Here is a 21651-nt window from a genome sequence, read left to right as displayed (position 1 = left end):
CATTTTAGATACAACGGCAAAGACAGGATTTGTGATATAATTGATAATCTAGACTTCATTAAAATGTCTGCTCTGTGAAAAACAAGATCAAGAGAATTGAAAGACAAGGAAAAGACTAGGAGAAAAAAATATTTGCAAGAAACACATTTATAAAGATAAAGGACTATTGTCCAAAGTATAAAAGAGCTCTTAAAGCTCAAAAACAAGAAAACAAACCCAATTTTAAAATATCCAGATAGCAAATAAGCATATGAAAAGATGCATATCTTTATAGCATAGCATATCTCATCAGGGAAATGTAAATTAAAACAATGAGATACCACTACACAGCTCTGAGAATGACCAAAATCTGGAATACTGACAATATCAAGGCAAAGATGTGGAGTAGGAGGAACTCTCATTCATTGCTCGTGGGAATGTAAAATGGTACGACCACTCTGGAAGACAGTGTGGTGGTTTCTTACTGTACTAAACACACTCTTATCATACAATCCAGCAATTGTGCTTCTTGATATTTACTCATATAAGTTGAAAACTTATGTCCACACAAAAATGTGTATAGCAGCTTTATGCATAACTGCCAAAACTTGGAAGCAACCAAATTGTATTTACTAGTGAATGGATAAATCAACTGTGATACATCCAAATAATGGAATATTATTCAGCACTAAAAAGAAATAAGCTATCAAGTCATGAAAAGACACGCAGGAAACTTAAATACATATTTCTAAGTGAGTGAAGCCAATATGAAAAGACCACACACTGTATGATTCCAACTACATGACATTCTGCAAAAGCAAAGTTGCTGGGGGTTGGGGATGAATAGGCAGAACACAGAGAATTTGAGGGGCAGTGAAAATGCTCTGTATGACGTAACGGTGGGTACATGTCATTATAAATTTGTCCAAACCCACAGAATGTGTAGACCAAGAGTGAATTCTAATGTAAACTATGGACTTTGGATGATTATGATGTAGCTTTGTTAAAAAAAAAAAAAGTACCATCCTGGTAGATAATGTTGATAATGGGGGAGACTATGTATATATGGGGGCAGAGAGTACACAGGAAATCCTTCTACCTCTCAATTTTGTTGTGAATCTAAAAAAAAGGCTAAAAAAATTGACATGTATTCATATAATGAAATTGAAACTGAAAAGAACTCTTAAAATCAATCAAAGGGGAAAGATAATGTATCTAAAAGTAAATTATTTTTTATATTAATTTTTTAAGGTTTATTTATTTTTGAGAGAGAGAGCATGCACACAAGTGGGGGAGGGGCAGAGAGAGAGGGAGACACTGAATTTGAAGCAGGCTCCAGGGTCTGAGCTGTCAGCACAGAGCCTGATGTAGGGCTTAAACTCACAAACCATCAGATCATGACCTGAGCTGAGGCTGGATGCTTAACCGCCTGAGCCACCCAGGCGCCCCTAAAAAAGTAAATTATAAATTACATTTCTCATCAATAATAGATGCCAACAAACTAAAACATAATATATTAAAATGTTGAGGAGACTTCCATTTGGGGGCAAGATGAAATAAATGTAAAAAAAAAAAAAAAAAAGCTGTAAGAAAAGTCCAGTCTCTGTAGATCAGGAGTTCTCAACCTTGGCATTATTGATATTTCGGACTAGACAATACCTTTTTGTTCATGGCGGTGGTAGGGGTGTTCTATGTACCGTAGCCTATTTAGCAGTAACTCTGACCTCTACCCACTAGATACCAGTAACAACTTCCCACTTGTGACAGCAAAAAAATGTCTTCAGATACTGTCAAAAGTCACCTGTAGGGCCAACCATCCCCAACTGAAATCTGTTCTCTCTAGCCATAGGACTTGGAAGAAGATAGCCCTAAAGGACGGAACCTCTTTTGTTTTCTTTTCCTTTTCTTGAGAGAGAGGGGGAGAGCACAAGCAAGTGGGAGGAGGAGTAGTGGGAGGGAGAGAAGGAGGGAGGGAGGGGGAGAGGAAGAGAGGGAGGGGGAGAGAGAGAGAGAGGGAAGGAGGGAAGAGAGAGGGAGAGAGAAGGGAAGGAGAGGAGAGGGAGGGAGGGGGAGAGGGAGGGAGGGGGAGAGGAAGAGAGGGAGGGGGGAGAGAGAGGGAGGGGGAGAGAGAGAGAGAGAGGGAAGGAGGGAAGAGAGAGGGAGAGAGGGAGGGAGGGAAGGAGAGGAGAGGGAGGGAGGGGGAGTGGGAGGGAGGGGGAGATAGAGAGAGACAGGGAGGGAAGGAGAGAGGGAGAGAGAAAATATTAAGCAGGCTCCACACCGAGCATGGAGTCCAACCCTGGGCTTGACCACATGACCCTGAGGATCATGACTTGAGCCAAAATCAAGAGTCGGACACTCAGATGACTAAGCCACCCACAGAACCTCCTTTAATATACTTAGTCTGCTCTAAGCAAACACCATGAAAGAGCCAGCTCCCTCTGCCTCCTCACCCAGCACTGTGGAGACCGAGGGGAGGAGCCCTGCTGCCCATCCCCACCCCACACTAACAAAGCACAGGCAGCACTCCTCCTCCTCCTCCCAGGGTGTGCTGCACACGGGGTGGGTGGAGCCTCATTGACCATCCCTGCTCTGCACTAAGTAACCTCGGGAAAGAGGCAGCGGCCCTCCCTCCCTTCACTGGCACAGTGACCACAGAGGCCACAGACCATGAAAGAGAGCACTATCAACCACCACACTGTAGCAAGGGAAGGATAGCAAAGAGACAGCACCCTACCTCATCTCAGCCGGGGAAGGGGGGCAAAGATTACAGAGAAGAGGGAACTAGACAGAGTAAACCCTGAAATCTGTGTAGGAAGTCCTGAGCACACCCCTGAATGCTCCATGCACAAAATCAGCCTTGACACAGGAAAGTTTGGACAACTGAACTATGACGATGAGCAACAGAATACACAGACACAACATTCATTGGCCACAGGGTGAAGAGGTCACTGCTCCTTATGTACCCTCTGCCAATTCTGATGAGCAGTCAAGAAAAGGAAAATGAAAAGACAAATACAGTATTAGCATTATTGTGAAAGTAGTTTTGACCTCACCGACCCTCTGAAGTCTCAGAGACCTCCCCCACCTTGGCTGCTAGGTCCACACTTTGAGAACTACTGAAGCAAAGAAGGGAATCCAAGAAAAAGAAGTCTCACAGTAGAGAAACAGAATTTGGCAACCATGTGAGTGGTCACTCTATGTAAGGCACCACGTTTATTCAGTAGAGTGACAAAATTGAAGAAATATACCTAAAAGTAGATCTGTCCCTCAAAGAACACATAGACTAGCAAGAGGTGAAAAAAAAGGGGGGGGGGGAACCTTAAGAGGTAGAGATAAAATGAGCAACAGATTCTGTTGAGAATCTATTGGACGTTGCATCTATTGGAGAGTCTGTAAATACTCCAAAGACAAAACAGCCTGTGATTTGGGCCACAATGTGGGAGAAATCCCTTTTAAGAAAATAATTTCAGACTCCTCCCTTCTATTCATTTTATATAGGCTCATTTTAGCAGATAAAAATGTAAATGTTTGTCTCCAGGATCCAACTCAATTTATTAAAAGTAGGATAGTCTTATTTTGATTACAAGTAATGGCCATGATTACATCTCTTTTATGATAGAATAACTTTCAGGCAGTAAGTAGCAACCAAAAAATCAAGATGCTGAGAGTTTCAAGAAAGGGACATGCAACAAAAATCAACATTTGCCACTGAAAAAAACCTCTGCAGGGTCGTCCCATACTCTAAACTCAGAGTCAATTTTAAAGCAAGAATTTAGCTTGCAGTTTGTTGTTGCATACAGCAATACTATCAGCAGTCAGGATCCGTCCAGTGTCTGGGTATCTGCCCTCCTCTAAGTCAAAAACAGTAGTTGGAGATGGATAAAATCATTTACACGAATGCAACACAGATAGACACTTAAACCTTAAATAACCTCCTACCCTCTTAGAATGCTTCCCACATTAACAAGGCACCTTAATAAAATCCATTTACCCCCATGACAAAACAGTGTCTCTTTGATAGTGTTCTCGTCCCCCTTAGTTTTCTCACTCTGGGACCTTCACCGACTTTCAACCCTAATTTCATAGCTCTGTCCTTTACTTCCTTCGTTTGTTAACTTTTCCAAAAATGAGACATTTTAAGCATTTCAATTTTTAAAATTTTAAGTTTTCATAAAATTAATTCACACAGCATACAGTCTTCTGCTCCCCTCAGCAGCATCCCATTCAGACACAACCTCCTCAGTAACTCCACTCCAAGACCAAATAGTACCCTTCCTCGCTCTACCATCATTCCTCCAGCACAAAACGTCTCTGGTAGGAGGGAGGAAAACAATTTCTTTTCTGAGAGGGGCAATTATCATTTCAGGCTTTACCACCCCAATGTTATCTAAAGTTTTAAAGAGGATGGGGCGCCTGGGTGGCTCAGTCAGTTAAGTGTCCAATTTCAGCTCAGGTCATGATCTCTCAGTTTGTGAGTTCGAACCCCGCATTGGGCTCTATGCTGGCCGCTCAGAGCCTGGAGCCTGCTTCGGATTCTGTGTCTCCCTCTCTCTGTGCCCCTCCCCTGCTCACATACATACACACACACACTCTCACTCTCTCTCTCTCTCTCTCAAAAATAAACATTAAAAAAATAATAATGAAATGAAAAGGGATGTGATACTCCAAGCAAAAAGCTAATTGAAGTAGATGCTAAAAGTTTCACAGGGAATATGGCAGATGGAGTCTCAGATGGTCTCCAACTGTCCCCCGCTCCTGGTACTCACACCCCTGAGTGCAGGCAGAATCTGTAAGTTGCTTCTAACCAATAAAATATGTCAATGGTGATGAGATGTCACTTCCATGATCCTATCACTTAAGATTTTAATACCTGTCTTGCTAGAAGACTCCCTCCCTTGCTAGCTGTGATAAAGCAAGTGGACATACTAAGGAGGTTCGTGTATTAAAGACCTAAGAGTGGCCTCCAGCTGATGAGAAATGGAGATCCTCAGTGCATGAGCCTGCAAGGGTCTGAGTCCTGCCAACACGTGATACGGGAATAGTATGCCAATGTAAGGCTGAAAGTAGATCCTTCCCTAATCAAGCCTCAGGCTTTCAGATGAGAACCTAGCCCTGCCTGACACCTTAAATGCAGCCTTGCAGACTCCCAACTCCCAGAAGCCCCACCCAGACTCCTGACTTAAAAGAGCTGTGAGATGGATGTATTGTTTTAAGGCAGTAAGTTTGTGGTAATTTGTTATACAGCAATAGATAACAAATAAAGGGGGAGCACAATGAAAAACAATATATAACTATAATTATATTGTAATTATCATCACTAAAATCTAACAATTGATTTTATGCTAATAGACCAGTCAAGGAGGACATTATAATTGTGCCTCTAAAAAGTCTGAGGATAGGATTGTAGAGTCTGAGAGGTGAAGGACTATCCTCTAGTTTCTGACAATGGAGAAGCAGGGGAAGGCTGTTAAAGGCAGCCTAGCTGCGGAGGCCTCTACAAACCTAAGGTTGACAGGGCTAGTGTGGTTCAGCCAAAGTTCAAAGGAAAATGAAAGGGAAGGGAAAAAAAAAACAGATTGGCTCATAGGGAGAGTTAGAGCATGGGCTGCAATGCAAGAGAAACAGGGAATATCAAGATGGACAGTGGGAGGGTCCCCCAGAGTAGAAGTATGAGACAGAGAAAGGCTACTCTTAGAACCTGGATGTCCAAGATCAGGAGCAGCAGAGACATCAGGCGGATGAGGTCATTATGGACCTTATCAGAAGATTACACCCTTTTAAAGCTCGATAATGGGAAAACTGAAATTTCCTCAGGCTTATCGACATCATTGGACAGGCTTTCATAAGACTCCAGAGCCAGCAGGTATCAAACCCTGGGGAGACACCCTGAAACAGCATCCACTCAGTATGACAGCCACCTATCAGCCATGCCCAAGTGAGGGGCAAAACTACAAAGCCCAAAGGGGTCATCAGAGGCAAGTCAGCAGAGAGGACCCCAGAGCCCTCTTGGATCTCCCATACAAGAGATAGCTGTTGTGGCACCTGTGAGAGCCCATCACTGAACTCTCCTGAGGTTATTAAAAAGTGTATGTGTGCACATGTACCACATGCCCACATGCTCCCAAAAATGCTGCAAGCACACTTGTGCAAAATGATAAGCCTTGGGAAAGAAAACACCATGATTGAATACTTTATTTTAAATCTGAGCTCTCTACCTTTGGGTGATTTCTCCTAGACTCTCTTCTGTAGAGTCTTACATTTCTAAAGGTAATTTAGTTTTCATTTTGTATTTGTCACAAGGAAAAATGGAATCAGTGACCAGGGACTCCATTTCTAAAGGACAGATTATTCCTGTAACATGAGGCACATGCTATGGGAATCTTGTAGAGGATAAGGAGACATTTAATGCCTACTATGTTCACCATCTCATTTAATTTTTGCAACTTCTCAAAGTGGAGTAAGACAAAGCTCTGGGAAGTTAAACAGTTTACCTGAGGTTATGCAGGCAGTGAGTGTTAGGTCCAGAGGTCAGAACTTGGGCTCTTCTGAAACTAAGCCTGTACCTTCTTCTACCACCACACCGAGTTCATCAACGTTTTCAATTATCTATTGAGCTAAGTCAATTGAAAATCTAATTTTGAGTGGTTAATAGATTATAATTAAAATAGTACATAGGGCACCTGGGTGGCTCAGTTGGTTAAGCGTCCGACTTCAGCTCAGGTCATGATCTCATGGCTCGTGAGTTCGAGCCCCACGTCGGGCTCTGAGCTAACAGCTCAGAGCCTGAAGCCTGCCTCGGATTCTGTCTCCCTCTCTCTCTCTACCCCTCCCCCGCTCATGCTCTGTCTCTCTGTCTCAAAAATAAATAAACATTACAAAAGTTAAAAAAAATAAAATGAAATAGTACATAAATATATTAGTACGTAAGCCAGGGTAATTTTCACATAGGGTGGATAAAATCATTTTATGTCACTTAACCTTCATTTCACTGTAAATCAAACTATAAAATGTGGCCTATTGCATTCCTAAAATTAGAACTCTCAGGAATACTATACTCTTATTTTCTAAGAAAATCTATTGTAAATGGTATGTATGCATAAACTTAAACTGCCTAAAATCCGATGTGCATAATCTGTAACTGGGAGTATAATATCTGTGTATAAGAATTTTATTTGCAATATATACTTTAGATATCTCCTTAGTTTATTAGAAAGAGCTGTCAGTGAGTTTTACCATCATTTTAATATATACATAATCACTGTTAAATGGCATAATGGGCATCTTTTTATAAACCCATAAGAGTTAAATAATAGTTTATAACTAAATAACATCCTAGTGACCTAAAAGAACAAATGTCATCCAAATCTACCATATGCAGGAAGAGGCTTATTCCTCCCAAGAGATCTAGCCCATTTCTATACAAAACATTAGAGACTCAGTTCAGCAAGAAAAGGCTTCTCTGGGCTTACCAAATCAAAGTTGCCATACTGAACTTAAAACATATGGACTTCTCCTCATTCAGTATGACGTTAGCCATTCTGACTTTTAGAATGTTTCAATAGGGTAACATCAAATAGGTAAATCAGTCTAGAATAGGGTCTTCATGCCTATCTTCATGTTTTCTTCAAGTTTAATTCTTGGTTTAAAAACAGGAGGATGAGGAGGGGGGCCTGGGTGCTCAGTCAGTTAAGTGTCCAACTTCAGCTCAGGTCATGATCTAGCAGTTCATGGGTTGGAGCCCCGTGTTGGGCTCTGTGCTGACAGTTTGAAGCCTGGAGCCTGCTTCAGATTCTGTCTCTCTCTCTCTCTGTCCCTCCACTGCTCTCTCTCTCTCTCTCAAAAATAAATAAACATTTTAAAAAATTAAGAAACAAAAACAAAATCAGGAGGAGGAGTTTGGAAAACACAACAAGAACAACCAGCTTCTCAGATCCTTTTTTCTACACCATTTATAATTACCAGGTTTAGTAAGCTTTTCAAACTTAAAACAAGTGTACAACCCATATATGTCAAACTGATACATTTCTCAGAACTCTGGTTACTATTCTGTAACAATAACAATATCCAAATGTTATCCTTTCTTACTGCAGAATTGTTACTTTTCCTAAGTGCACTAGCAGCGTGGGCGTTATGGGAGGGGAAAAGTGTACACAGAGACACACTGAGGCATCAGTGGTTAAAGTGACATGATTTCTTGAGTTTTAAATTTTTGTTTATTTGAGAGAGAGAGAGCACGTGCAAGCCGGAGAGGGGCAGAGAGAGAGAATCTCAACATAGTGCTTGATCCCATGAACCTTGAGATCATGTCCTGAGCCAAAATGAAGAGTAGTCTCTCAACCAACTAAGCCACCCAGGTACCCCTTGAATTTGCTTTTAAAATACCTCCTCCCAAAAAAGTAGTGGGGAGACAGATGCAACAAATTGCCAAAAAAATAATGAGTGCATGGGGGTTTATTACACCATTCTCTCTTCATTTTCATGTATATAAATTTTCTATAATAAACAGTCTTGTTAAGGTTATGATCTAAAACCAAAATTAGGAGTTCAGAATTCAGTCTTTCAACACGATTTATTTCAAAAAGTAAACTCAATGGTACTAGACCATACTGCCTAGAACTAGCATTGCCATTTGTAAGTTGTCGGGGTTTTTTCTCTCTTTTTTTAACAGAAGATTTGCAAGAATAGTACAAAGCACTCCTAGATTTCCCAAATGTTAAAAATTTGTCATGTGCCCTTTACCTTTTTTGTATAACACACATATACATATAAATGCACACACATGTACATATTTTTCTCCTAAACCTTTTGAGATTTGGTTGCAGACATTATGTCCCCTTACCAGTAAATACTTCAGTTTCCCCTAAGAATGAGCTCATTCCCTTCCAAACTACAATAAAAATAGCATATTTAAGGAAGTTAACTTTGCTATAAGACTATTATTCAATATACAAACTGTATTAAAATTTCACCAATTATCACAATATTGTCCTTTGTAACATTTTTTCCTAGTTTAGGATCTGATCCAAGATCATCCATAGCATTTGTCTCTTTCGTCTCCTTCAATCTGGAACAGTGTCTCAGCCATTGTTCATGCTATAGACTTTTGTGAAATGTCTCTGGATTTGGGTTTGTCTGATATTTTCTCTTGCTTAGAACCAGATTATACATTTTTGGCACAAGTACTCTCAATGCTTCATACCAGGAAGCACAGGATATCAGTTTGCCCCATTACCAGTGATATTAACTTTGATTATTTGGATAGGGTGGTGAACCCCCAGGTTTCTCTACTATAAAATTACCATCTTCGCTTTGCAATTAATAAGTCCCCTGTGGGGAAATTCTCCAAGAATGTAAATATTCTGGTCTTCGAGTTTTCACACAATAGTTTGGCATCCATGGATGATTCTTGCAGGAATCAATTGTTACTGTGATGGTTGCAAAGGAGTAATTTTCCAACTTTTAGTTGGTCTATATTTTTTAATTGCCATTATTTGTAAGTTTTTAAAAATAATCCTTAGAATTGGAAATCATTTTACTCAAGAACAAATCCATTTTCACTCAAAGTCAAGCGATTTTCTTTTAAATCCTAAATATGCTAAATCCTGAACAGCTCAAGTAACTGTCTCCAGAAGCTCCAGCCTTCACCTGCTAAGGCCCTGCATTTGATTTTTCCTCTCCCTGTTCTCTCTTCCTTCTATCCTGGGCACTGGCACAGAGTGGAAATTGCTGCTGGGGTAGGTAGATGGGGAAAAATACAAACTACAAGTTACTGACCAAAAGTAGAAGGGAGGGAATGGCCACTGGCCGAGGTCGCCTGTGGGTAGCAACAATCAGCTTGTGAATGGACCAACAAAAATGGCACAAGTTCAACCAGTAAACCAGGAGCAACCAGATGGGGACCAGATGTTTCCCTTATGAAGCCAAATGTTAAATGTCCATCAACAACAGCCACAAAGACCCATCCACTTGAGACTTGCCTGAGATTTCTGGGGTGTAATATAATTACATATTCCCAACAATGCCCCAACATGCCTAGCTGTTCCTCAGAAACTATTCTCATAAACAGATAGCAATGACTTCAATAATAAAGACTCATAAGGAGAAATATCAGTAATGAAACAAATGACATAAATGGAAAAAAAAGAAAAAAAATACTTCACTGGGATTTAGAAACGCAAAATAATCTGGAGCACTTGTTAATGAGGCAATCGAGAAATATCGTTCAAATACCTAAGTACCACCACTTTATATAATAACTGGGCTGTTCATGCTAACAGCATTTTTTTCCTGCTAGTCTCTCCTCCTTTTTTCCTATTACAATTCCTCCCACTTTCTTCAATGTTTTAAAGATCATATAACCTGAATTATACAAATAAAAATATGAATAGCCCAGAGGAATTTAGTTTGAAGATCACAAGTTCCGTACCATTTCGTGACAACTCACTGAACACAAAGCTGAGGTCCTCTGATTCTCCATTCCTCCTCGGGAATCGGCCCTTAGCATGTTGTCTGGACATAAGGAGGTTTTCGTTCTATTTGTTACATTCTTTTTTTGTGAAGGTTATAAGTTGCCAGGCAAATATTTTTAAAGTATCTCTGTTTTTTATATCCATTTACATACCACATTCATAAAGAAGGTCCTTCTGGATTCCTTCCAGAAATTACTGGAGTAGAGCATTGAGATTTTGCCTGGCTTTAGAACCAATATTTCTCTCAAGGGGAAATTTCCTGGGGGAGAGAAATGGGGAGAGCAATCAGCTATAGCCCTAAGGCAGCACTGTGCCCAGGTCTGATATCTTAATGAGGCCATGTCCTCACTGCCCAGTGACAGGACAAGACTGCCTAAGAAGTGACTGTCACTCTATATGCAGACCTGCCTCTCACCTGCAGAGGTAGAGAGAAGGACAGGAAGCACAGGAGCCTCAACATCAACTGGAACTTGTTAGAAATGTCAACTTTCCAGCAGCAATCCAGAGTTACTATATTGGAAACTTAGGAGTGGAGCCCAGCAATCTGTTTTAACAAGGCTTCCAGGTCATTAAAATACACATTTAAGTCTGAAACTGAAAGAAAGAAAGAAAGAAAGAAAGAAAGAAAGAAAGAAAGAAAGAAAGAAAGAAAGAAAGAAAGAAAGAAAGAAAGAAAGAAAGAAAAGAAGGAAGGAAGGAAGGAAGGAAGGAAGGAAGGAAGGAAGGAAGAAGGAAAGAAAGAAAGAAAGAAAGAAAGAAAGAAAGAAAGAAAGAAAGGAAGGAAGGAAGGAAGGAAAGGAAGGAAGGAAGGAAGGAAGGAAGGAAGGAAGGAAGGAAGAAAGAAGGAAAGAAAGAAAGAAAGAAAGAAAGAAAGAAAAGAAAGAAAGAAAGAAAAGAAGGAAGGAAGGAAGGAAGGAAGGAAGGAAGGAAGGAAGGAAGGAAGGAAGAAGGAAAGAAAGAAAGAAAGAAAGAAAGAAAGAAAGAAAGAAAGAAAGGAAGGAAAGGAAGGAAGGAAGGAAGGAAGGAAGAAAGAAGGAAAGAAAGAAAGAAAGAAAGAAAGAAAGAAAGAAAGAAAGAAAGAAAAGAAGGAAGGAAGGAAGGAAGGAAGGAAGGAAGGAAGGAAGGAAGAAGGAAAGAAAGAAAGAAAGAAAGAAAGAAAGAAAGAAAGAAAGAAAGGAAGGAAAGGAAGGAAGGAAGGAAGGAAGGAAGGAAGGAAGGAAGAAAGAAGGAAAGAAAGAAAGAAAGAAAGAAAGAAAGAAAGAAAGAAAGAAAGAAAGAAAGAAAGAAAGAAAGAAAGAAATGTAGGAAGAGAGAGGTGCCTGGGTGGATCAGTCAGTTAAGTGACCTACTCTTGATTTTGGCTCAGGTCATGATCTCACAGTTCATAGGATCAAGTCACATGTAGGACTCTGTGCTGACAGTGGAGAGCCTACTTGAGATTCTCTATCTCCCTCTCTTTCTGCCCCTTCCCCACTCACACACTCTCTCTCCCTCTCAAAATAAATAAACGTTTTAAAAATGTTAAAAGATAGATGATAGATAGGTACCAGAGGGTTTTTGTTTTTGTTTTTGTTTTTGTTCTTTAAGCTCTTAGGGTAATTCTAATACACAGCCAGGCTGAGAACTCTGTCTGGGAGGAGCCCTGGACTCTAGTTTAGGGACCACTTTCACGCTAACTATAAGAGGACTACGGGACTTGAAGCTGTAAACATAGTCAAGATGTAGGGAGAATTTTTCAAGACACTGGCTGAGAATACCTCCCTTCTCTTCGTTTCCACAGCAGAGACGTGTTGTAAGTCACTCACATCACTTCTGAATAAGAACAAAGACAAACTAATTATCCTCTACACCCTGGAAACTTTTCAGATTTCCAGCTCCATCCCAGTTGAGAATAAACAGATTTCAGACTGTGCCTAAAAATCAGCTCATGAGGTAATCTGGTTAAATATTATAATTTTTCCATAAACAAAATCAATGGAATAAAGTTTGATTCTTCAGGGGAGTTGAAAATACCATGTAAGGAAGTAGAAGAAACATTTATCTAAATAAATTGGGACAGAAGCAAGGCCAACTTTTTTCCAGAATACCAAATGTATCTTCTTTGCCCAAAATATAGGAAATGAATAATAGAACACTATCATACTGCATTTGTGTGATGCACAAATGCCTATAGATACATCAAGCTCCTTTGTTTTTCTTAAGAAACACAAGAATAAGGCCAAATGTAATTATCTTTTTCTTTGTTGAGTCTTACTTTGTTAACAAAAGCCTAAATCCATAATTTCTTTCCCTAGACCAAAAAAAAAAAAAGGGGGGGGGGGGAAGAAAGAAAAAAAAAGTTATAAATGAGGAGAGAAAAGGGGAAGCTTGGCCCAGATTAGCTGATTTTATTATAAAAACATGACTAGATTTTTATTTAAAAAAGGAGGAAATGATGTTGGTATCTCCACACATATAAAATGATGGTAAAGAGGGCAGGCAACCACCCTTTACTGAGAACCAATTGTGTGCCCATCACTATCCAAAAGATATTTTAGCCTTTATCCTGACTTTAAAGATAAAGAAACAGAGAGGTGCCTGGGTGGCTCAAGTCGGTCAAGTGTCCCACTCTTGATTTTGGCTACAGTCATGATCTCACACTTTGTGAGATCAAGCCCCTCATAGGGCCCTGAGCTGACAGTGTGGAGCCAGCTTGGGATTCTCTCTCTCCCCCCCTCCCCTCTCAAAATAAATAAATATTAAAAAAAAGAAACCGAAGATATTTGCATGGCTGCACTACTAGTAAATATTGTAAGTTTAAAATACTGTTTGGCTACAAAAACCTACACACTCTGTACTATACCAAAGCTGTATTCTTGGCTGGGATAACAATTTGTTTAAAACAGAAACAGGGGCACCTAGGTGGCCTAGTTGATTAAGCTTAAGCCTGGACTCTTGGCTTGGGGCTCAGGTCATGATCTCCTGGCTGGTGGGATTGAGCCCCCATGTAGGGCCCTCTCTCTCCTCTCTCTCTGCCACTCCCCCACTCACACTCACTCTCTCAAAAAAGATAAACTTAAAAAAAAAAAGAAAGAAAGAAAAATAATAATTATTGCAGAAATGTGGACCTCCATCTTCCCATCTTTTTCCTGTCTCACACCTCAAAAATGCCTGCCAAAGCTCCTCTCTAACCAATACACCATTCATTCATTCATTCATCCATTGGTTGACGGGTTCCCTAACATGCGCGGTGTGGTAAGGGCTTCGGAGACAGCACCTCCTACAAGGTAAGTATGGGGCAGGTGTGACTGATGGTTTCACTCTGACCTCCCTTTGAGACTCTATTAATATGCATCCAGTTTCCAGTACAGCTTACTTAACCAGCTTTCATAGACGTGATTCCGTTTCCAAAAGCACTGAGCCAAGAAAGCAGTGGTGCCAAGATGCTCAAAGGAGGCCAGCTCAGCGCCTTCCAACACTTCCATTCAGTAGTTTTAACCTACGTCCACGCGCTAACCTCGCTTACCGTCGGTGGTGACCAGATGCGGTCTCTGGCCGTCCCTCAGCTGCCCGCTGGGAACATGGCCCAGGTGGGGGGCCACTGGGCAGCCGACCAGTCGAGCCACCCTGATCCCCAGAAGGCAAGCGCACAAATCCAACCCAAACTCCAGGCGAACCTTGAACTGACAGCGCCAAAAGCCCGCGGCGCCTCAGTGGCAGGGATCTCCACAGGCTGGGTCTGGGCCTGGGGGCACTGCCCCCAAAGGGCTCGATGACAGGCCCCGCGGCATCGCTGTGTCCCCTCCATATCGGAGCACGCCCTTCGGCCACATCCCTCCCGGGCGGGCTGCCAGAACCACCTGCGCCTCTCAAGTCCCGCAGGCGGCAGAGGCTGATGGGCAGAGGGGCAGGGGGTCGCCCGGGGCTGAGGTGGGGGGACCCGGGCCGCTGCTCCCGCGAGACTGGCACAAAGGCAGGCGTCGGAAAGAGGAGAACTTCCCACCCGTGGGCCCCGCGGCCTCCCACCCGGGGCCTCGGCGGCCCGAGCGCACTTACTGCCAGTCGCCATGGTCCGGCCAGGGGCTGCTGGGCGGCCGCCCGCGGCTGGGGTACCCTAAGCCGAGCCGGCCGGGCGCGCGCTCCTTGCCAGGCCCCGCGCGCTCGGGAACCGCGCCGCGCACAGCCCCTCCCGCCGCGCGCCCCCGCCGCGCCGCCCCGCGCCCCCGCCCGCCGCCGCCGCCGCCGCCGCCGCCACCGGCCCCGCCGGCGCCCCGAGAGCCCAGTCCCGCGGGTCAGAGGCGGCGGAGCTCGCCCCGGCGGCTGACCCACCCCTCCCCGACTCGCAGCATCAGTCCTCCCTCCCACCTCCTCACCTCTCCCCTCCCCCAAAGACAAGGAAGGCAGCAACCTGGAAACACGCTCTTGGCCACCCACGCCAGGGTCTCCTCGCCAGGCTGCCTCGCCAGGCCGCCTTTCCCGCTATATTCCCTGCTACGTTCTTGTTTTCATGTCCCCTTCACAATTTCCACCTCATCTCTGTCCAAGCTTCCTGTCCGGGGCTTGGGACCCAAGAGTCAGTGCTCAACCCCAGCTGGAAAGAGCAAAGCATGAAGAGTTGGGAGTGGGGGGGCAACGCTTAGCCAGGTGCTGGACATCAATCCTCCCGGACAGACGAGAGGACTGCTGGGAAACCTGCTGGTAGGTTCCGGGGGTCCTGTGCCCCTTATGTCACCGTCTGTTTTGTCTCCAGTGTGAAAATAGAGGCTGGCACATAGTAGGCTCTCAGTAACTATCTGTTGGGCGGGTGGATGGACGACTGTATGACTGGAGGCCTGCATGAGGAAATGAATGAATAAATAGCCAACTGATTGGATGCCGACTGGATGAGCAACTGACTGACAGGTGACCACGGGCCAAACGGCAGCCCAGCCAGCTGACTAAGAGTGGACGCTTGGGAAAGTGGATCAGCCAGAATGAGTGAGGCAAGCCCTTTTGTGGCTTCAGGCCATTCATGCATGCTTTGGGAGGGCTCTGAGCTGAAGCTGTCTGTGAGAGTTGTATCCATCTTCTTGAAGTTCACAAACCAATTTCTCATGGACTCCTGCTATGTCAGGGACAGTGGTACATGAGAGCCCCAGACCCTTTATGTAAAGAATCAAACAGCTCAAACATGTGTTCTGAAGCACGTGGCAGGCTTCGCATGGCTTAGTCCTTCTAAAGTCCTTCTATCAAATATGATATATTTGATGCATTTGGGGATCCACATTGAACCCAATCAGTAGGGATCTCTACAGGGATTATCCCAGCCCTGGGCTAGACGCTGAGAAGACAACAGGATACGTAAGACACCATCAGAAGCCGCTCTCATCTGGCTGGGAATAGCAGAGAACAACACAGAGGAGTCCTTTCTGATCAGTCCGCAGAACACAGATGAGAAAGGCAGTGATAATCTGATCAGGTTCTACATCCAGAGCCAGTACATCTGGAGTGGGACCCAGGGGCATAAGTTTTTGTTGTTGTTGTTTGTTTTTATGTTTTGTGTGTTTAGCACAGGCAGTTCTGAGGCATACTTCTAGTTAACAAGCATGGAGATCTGGCTAATTGGTCTTTCACAGCAACCCTTTGGGGTAGGCCCCAAAGCAAAACGTCTTGAAATGGGTCAGGTGAGGAAAAGAAAAAAAGACTTAAAGATGCCCCTGGAGTTTGGAATCTATTTGAAGCTCACAACAGGAGATTAAGCTGGTGTGAGGGGGAAGGCCGTGGATTGGGTTTGAACTCATTTGAAGGGTCAATAGAACATTCGTGAGGCTCTTTATTCATTAATTGTACCTACATTTCTAAGTCAGAAAGAGTTTGAAAAGTGAGAACTCTAAGTTCAATAAATGTTTTCTGAATGACTGACCTGTTAGATAGCAGGTGTATTAGCCTGGAGCCAGATGAGGGATGGGAAGGGGTTGAGGAGTAAGTGGATGGCAAACAAGTGGAGACCCCAGGTGTAGGTAATTCTCCCCCAAAGTTTAGCCATGCAGGAAATAATGGGTATGGAGTGCTTCAGGGGAGGGTGGGATTGAGGTAAGACTGGGTTTTGTTTTGTTTTTTCTTTTCTAAGGTAGAGGATTTTCAGCAGGATGGATTATTTCAGTCCACACGTTCAAGTATGTAAAAGAAAAAAAATGCTTGCTTTTCTAGAACTAAGTTGACTTTCTGGCTGCTGTCCCCATTCCACCTCTTGTTAGGGAGCTTCATTTTTTTAGTTGGTTCAGGATAAACTCCATTGATTCAGGTTTTTCTCAGGCAGTTCAGTTTCTTCCCCCCACTTTTTCTGGGGGTTGCATCCACATGGGAGGAAAGAGCTGGACAGCATCGGGGATGTTAGGAGGTATCTGGCCCTCGGCACCATCTCCACACTGTAATGGGCACCTTCTGTCTGGACTGCTGAGCCCATCAGACCTCCCCAGCTGGGGACGGCCTCCAGGTGCCAGTTCCTGAGTGTACATTCACTGGTCTGTCTTCTCATCCACACCCAGAGCCTCGCCAGGGCTGACTCCTCCCCTTGAAATTTCCATTGCTGTTGTGGGGAAGTCTGTTTTGCCCATGCCATTCTGGGGTGACACGGAAATCTATGAAGGAGTCTTGGGCCTTTTTGAATGGGCCACACAACCTCGCCTTTCTTACCATCCCCTTGCCGTGGTGGTGAAGGAGAACTCTGCATGGTTTGTCAACAAAGAAGACATTTAATATGATATGAGGCAAATGTCCCCGTAGATCCCCAACCTATCTGGAAGTTCTTTCATCCCCCTGGGTTCTCGGCAATGGAATTTTTCTCTTAGAAGAGGAGCAGAGGGAATGGGTGTAGGATGTTTGCAACTACACTAACTGCAGAGGGTGGATTAAGCCTAGAAACACCTTATCTCCTAGAACAAGGAATCCAAAGCATCTCAACAATGTCAGTGAAAACTCAGACTCCTTCCCTCTTCCTACCTTGCCATCCTCATCTGTCAGCAGCAGGTCCCCTCACGACAAGAATACAACCACAGCACAAAACCTCACGTTCTCACATGGCATTCCAGAAGTTGGGGGATGGGGCATTCCTTCTCATCTCTTTTAATCAGGGGAGACAATCTTTGTAAAAAGCCTTTAGAAGCCTCCTCCTTCCATTCTAGCTGCACTGGGACGCTGGGAAAGTGAGTGTCTTATCTTTAGCTTCTATGACATGAGGTGGGTTCTGTCAGCAAAGGAGAATGGGTAGGGAAGTAAGGTTGGGCACCCCATCAGTGTCTGCTGTTGTCTTCTCACACTGCAGTAGGATCTCAGTTCCTTGCTCTCTTTTATGACACTTCCTCTCTCCAAGGCTGAAGAAATCCATCTCCTAAGGGGCTGAAAACTGTTAAAACATCCTTTATTCTTGCAAATCTGTATGTCTTGTTCATGGGCCTTAACCTCTGAAATCCAAAAGCCAAGATTCTGCCTTCTTTGGTTTTCTATACAACCTAAGATGCCCAACTCTAGTTAGACACAGGGAGACCCACATTGTAAGTGAAATTACATAACAGGAATAGAAAAAACCACACAAGTCAATAATAAGCCGGGATACTAGTACAGTGTCAAGGGGGATAAAGAAGGAGTGCTCACGGAGGAAGGATCTAAAATATAGAGGCAGGACCTCTGGTTGAAAGAGTGCTGTCATTGCCAGTATAGGCGGAGACTTCCACCTTAGAAAGACACATTTGCAGTCTCAGAAACAGTTTGCAAAAAGAAAGTGATGACAAAGCGATTTGTCAAACAGGGGTTTGTCAAAAAGAAAGTGATGACAGCGATTTGTCAAACAGGGGTTGGAAGAGGGGGGCTGAGGGAGTTCAGGGGTGCTGTATGGTCCCCGAGTTCTCCATCACGTGAGGACATGTGCTTTGTTACCAAGAAAGAACGAAGCAGAAGGGGGTGGAGGACTTCGAGTGGAAAGGTGGTAAGATGCTTCTGTTGGAAAGGTGAGAGGGAATCCAAGGGATGAGCAGAAGAGGCCTTCCAGCTGGCAGGGAGGGCCCTCCTGGAACTGGACCTCAGGAGCACAGGAGGGAAGGCGGCCACATGTACGCTTTCTCCACCATGGCTGCACAAGGGCGGACAATGGAAGAGGACAGGACTTGAAGGCCATAAAAGGGGAGGAATTCTGGGTCACTGTGTCCCTGAAATAACCAGCCCCGGGGCTCAGAGGAGTTGGAGGGAAAAGAGGAGCTACAGAGGGAGTCAGGTGGGACTAGGAGAATATGGAGGAGCTCAGGACTGGGAGACACAGAGGAGGGCAGGTGAGAAGAAGCTCCGGTGGTCTGTGAAAACACCAGCACTTTGGACTGCACCTACATAAAGGGGGTCGGGATGGAGAAAGGACAGGACCCAGCAACTGCTTACAAAGGGTTTCAGCTCAGGTAATCTGTGATTATTGCCGGGCTCTTCTAACTTATTATTTGCCGTAACTGTGAGTCACATATCACCATCCACGTTGCTTAAGTTCATTTCCAAAATAAGAAAGGATAAATACCTCTTACACACACTGAGTGGAAATGACCATATAGTCTCTCTGACCCTTGGCCTATGACCACATCCTGTTGACTTCATTAACTCTGGCTATAAACAAGACCTCAGAACAGAGAAAGGTGAGGGGCTGTAGCCACCACGCCAAGTGGGTCTGTGTCACTGTGGAGACTCTTTGGGGTTGAGATAGCTACTGCTTTGTTTCTTTGTTAGAGTGGGTGAAAACAGAAAAATTATTCTATGATTTGTGCATGTAGCCTGTGAGCTAATGGGTATTTTATATGACAAGAGAGGAACTTTTTGTGTTCTGTAAAACTTGCCTTTGATTTTTATTCAGTCTCCGTATCTGTCCTAAGCCTCTGAACTCCCAATACTTCAGAACATTCGATATGACGTGCATTATGCTAATAAACAAATGAAGCCTTTTAAAAAGTAGCCATTGGGTAATAAATAGCATTGTCTTCTGACTCAACTCTTACGAGTCACACAGGAAATGGGCAGAGGTACAACAGGGCTAGTCAGGTGGAAGTCTGGTCTGGGAAGAGGGCAAGGCCTGGGTTCTGGCCTGTGGGTCAGTGATTAAAGTTCCAGCAAACACTGGAGAGACTCACTGGCTTAAAACCAAAAACCACAGCATTAGGGTGTATATCTCACAGCAGGCTGTCTCTTAGCTAATCCATACATGATGTCAGGTTAATATTTAAGGATCTGTAAAGTAGGAATTCAGAAGAGCTTAGGGGAAAATAACCAGTCTGAAAAAAAGTAAGAGACGGTCTGGAGACCAGATAGACAAATAGGTCAGAAGGTTTTGCTGTTCAAGACTCTGTGTGAACACAGCATTAATTTTTTTTTGTAATACATTTTAACAGTCATTCAGGAAAAAAGTTCACAAGTGTCTAATCACCTCATTTCAGGAAGCAATACACAGTTATAGAATATTAAAGATCTCAAGCAACACATATTCACCCTGGTGTCCAGTGTGCTCGGATGAAGGTGAGGGCAGGGTCCAAGAAATGCATCCTAATGGCTGTTCTCTGCTTTTGCCAAAGGCAAGCCTAGGTCAGCTTTCACCAGCTCTGGGTCTCAGACCACCTGGTCCAGAATCCCATGGAGAACTTGTTAAAAATGCCAATTCTCAGACCCTAACCAGCACTCACTGGAGCAGAAGCTGTAGCAATGGGACCCTAGGAGCTGCAAATTAAATGAGCTCCCCTAGTGTTTCCAATACAGCCTAAAATTAGCAAACCTCTGACCCAAGGAACAGCAGCTAGTTACAGGGTGATACAACTACCCGGAGACCTAGAATGCCAGACCTGGGAGTTTCTGCTCTGGTCTACTCCATCTAACAACAGAGAGTGAAAGTACTGGTAAATTATAAATGCTGAGAATTTAGCTACTAGGAAACAAACTCAGTGTTAACAAACCTTTTCAGTAAGTGGCTCTTACTCAGATCTAGTTAAAGACTTCCATTTATTTATTTTAAGTAGGCTCCACATCCAATGTGAGGCTCAAGCTCACCACCTGGAGACCAAGAGTTGCACGCTTGACTGACTGAGCCAGCCAGGTGCCCCAAGATACCCAGTGAAAAATTAAAGTCCATTTATTTATTTTTTATTTTTTGTAATTTTTTTTAATGTTTATTCATTTTTGAGAGAGAGAGACAGAGCATGAGCGGGGAAGGGGCAGAGAGAGAGGAATACACAGAATCCGAAGCAGGCTGCAGGCTCTGAGCTGTCAGCACAGAGCCCGACATGGGGCTCGAACTCACGAACTATGAGATCGTGACCTAAGCCAAAGTCAGGCACTCAACCGACTGAGCCACCCAGGTGCCCATTAAAGTCCACTTTTTAATCCTTCATAAAGATAGAGAACTGGTCACAATTCTCAGTAATTAATTCCACATATAATAAGAAAAAGCTCCAAGAGTCATAGGGCCATACAGTTTCTTTCTTCTCTCCAGGCTAAGTAACTTTAATTCTTTGTCACTTTGTCAAAGTACTTACTTGTTTTTAGCTAGAAGAATAGGACATGATTTTTCAAAGCTGTGTTTTATTAGAGTAACTCTTGGACAAGGAGAGTTTTATGGCTGTCAGGAAATAAAACATCCACTTGACCTCTGAGCAGTTAATATTTTTTCTATTTGACACAAGAGAATAGAGCTGGATGACTAAAAGGGGAAATGTAAGTAAGGTTTAAAACACTGATTCACAATATTAACATATTTCAAGCTAGAATACAATTTATAGTTTTAAGAAATCATTTCTCCTATCATTCTCCTTAGTTCTATTTTCTAAACCCGTAAACACATTGAGCTTTTGATCCTGAGCTTCCTTCGCACTGAACCAGTTTCTCTTCATTCTCATGCAGGCTACTGAAAGAACAATCCACACTTCCAATCCACAATGCATCACTTCCAATTTAATCCTCAATCCACTACTAAGATTAGCCCCTTGTCTTGATCTCTTTGGGCTGCTATAACCAATGTACCATTAACTGGGTTGTTTGAACATTTATTTCTCATAGTTCTGGAGGCTGGGTAGTTAAAGATGAAGGCACCAGCAGATTGGGTGTCTGGAGAAAGGCCTCTTCCCAGTTCATGAAGGTCCATCTTCTATGTCCTCATATGGTAGAGGGGGCAAGGGAGCTCTCTGAGGTCTCTCCTGTAAGGGCACTAACCACCTTCCTGACCTAA

General features: G+C 43.5%; 1 protein-coding gene across 1 annotated transcript in view; it reads right to left on the bottom strand.

Annotated features, from left to right (window-relative positions):
* Positions 1 to 14619, bottom strand: part of SYT16 (synaptotagmin 16) — a 249390-nt gene extending 234771 nt beyond the window's left edge. The window contains exon 1 of the mRNA XM_053224529.1: positions 14487 to 14619. Within this exon, the coding sequence (XP_053080504.1) occupies positions 14487 to 14499 (13 nt within the window). The 5' untranslated portion in view covers positions 14500 to 14619. The remainder of the gene's footprint in view (positions 1 to 14486) is intronic.
* Positions 14620 to 21651: the final 7032 nt, after the last annotated feature.

Source organism: Acinonyx jubatus, chromosome B3, assembly GCF_027475565.1.
Source record: "Acinonyx jubatus isolate Ajub_Pintada_27869175 chromosome B3, VMU_Ajub_asm_v1.0, whole genome shotgun sequence".
NCBI classification, from domain to species: Eukaryota; Metazoa; Chordata; class Mammalia; order Carnivora; family Felidae; genus Acinonyx; species Acinonyx jubatus.
This window is presented reverse-complemented; position numbering and strand designations above follow the sequence as displayed.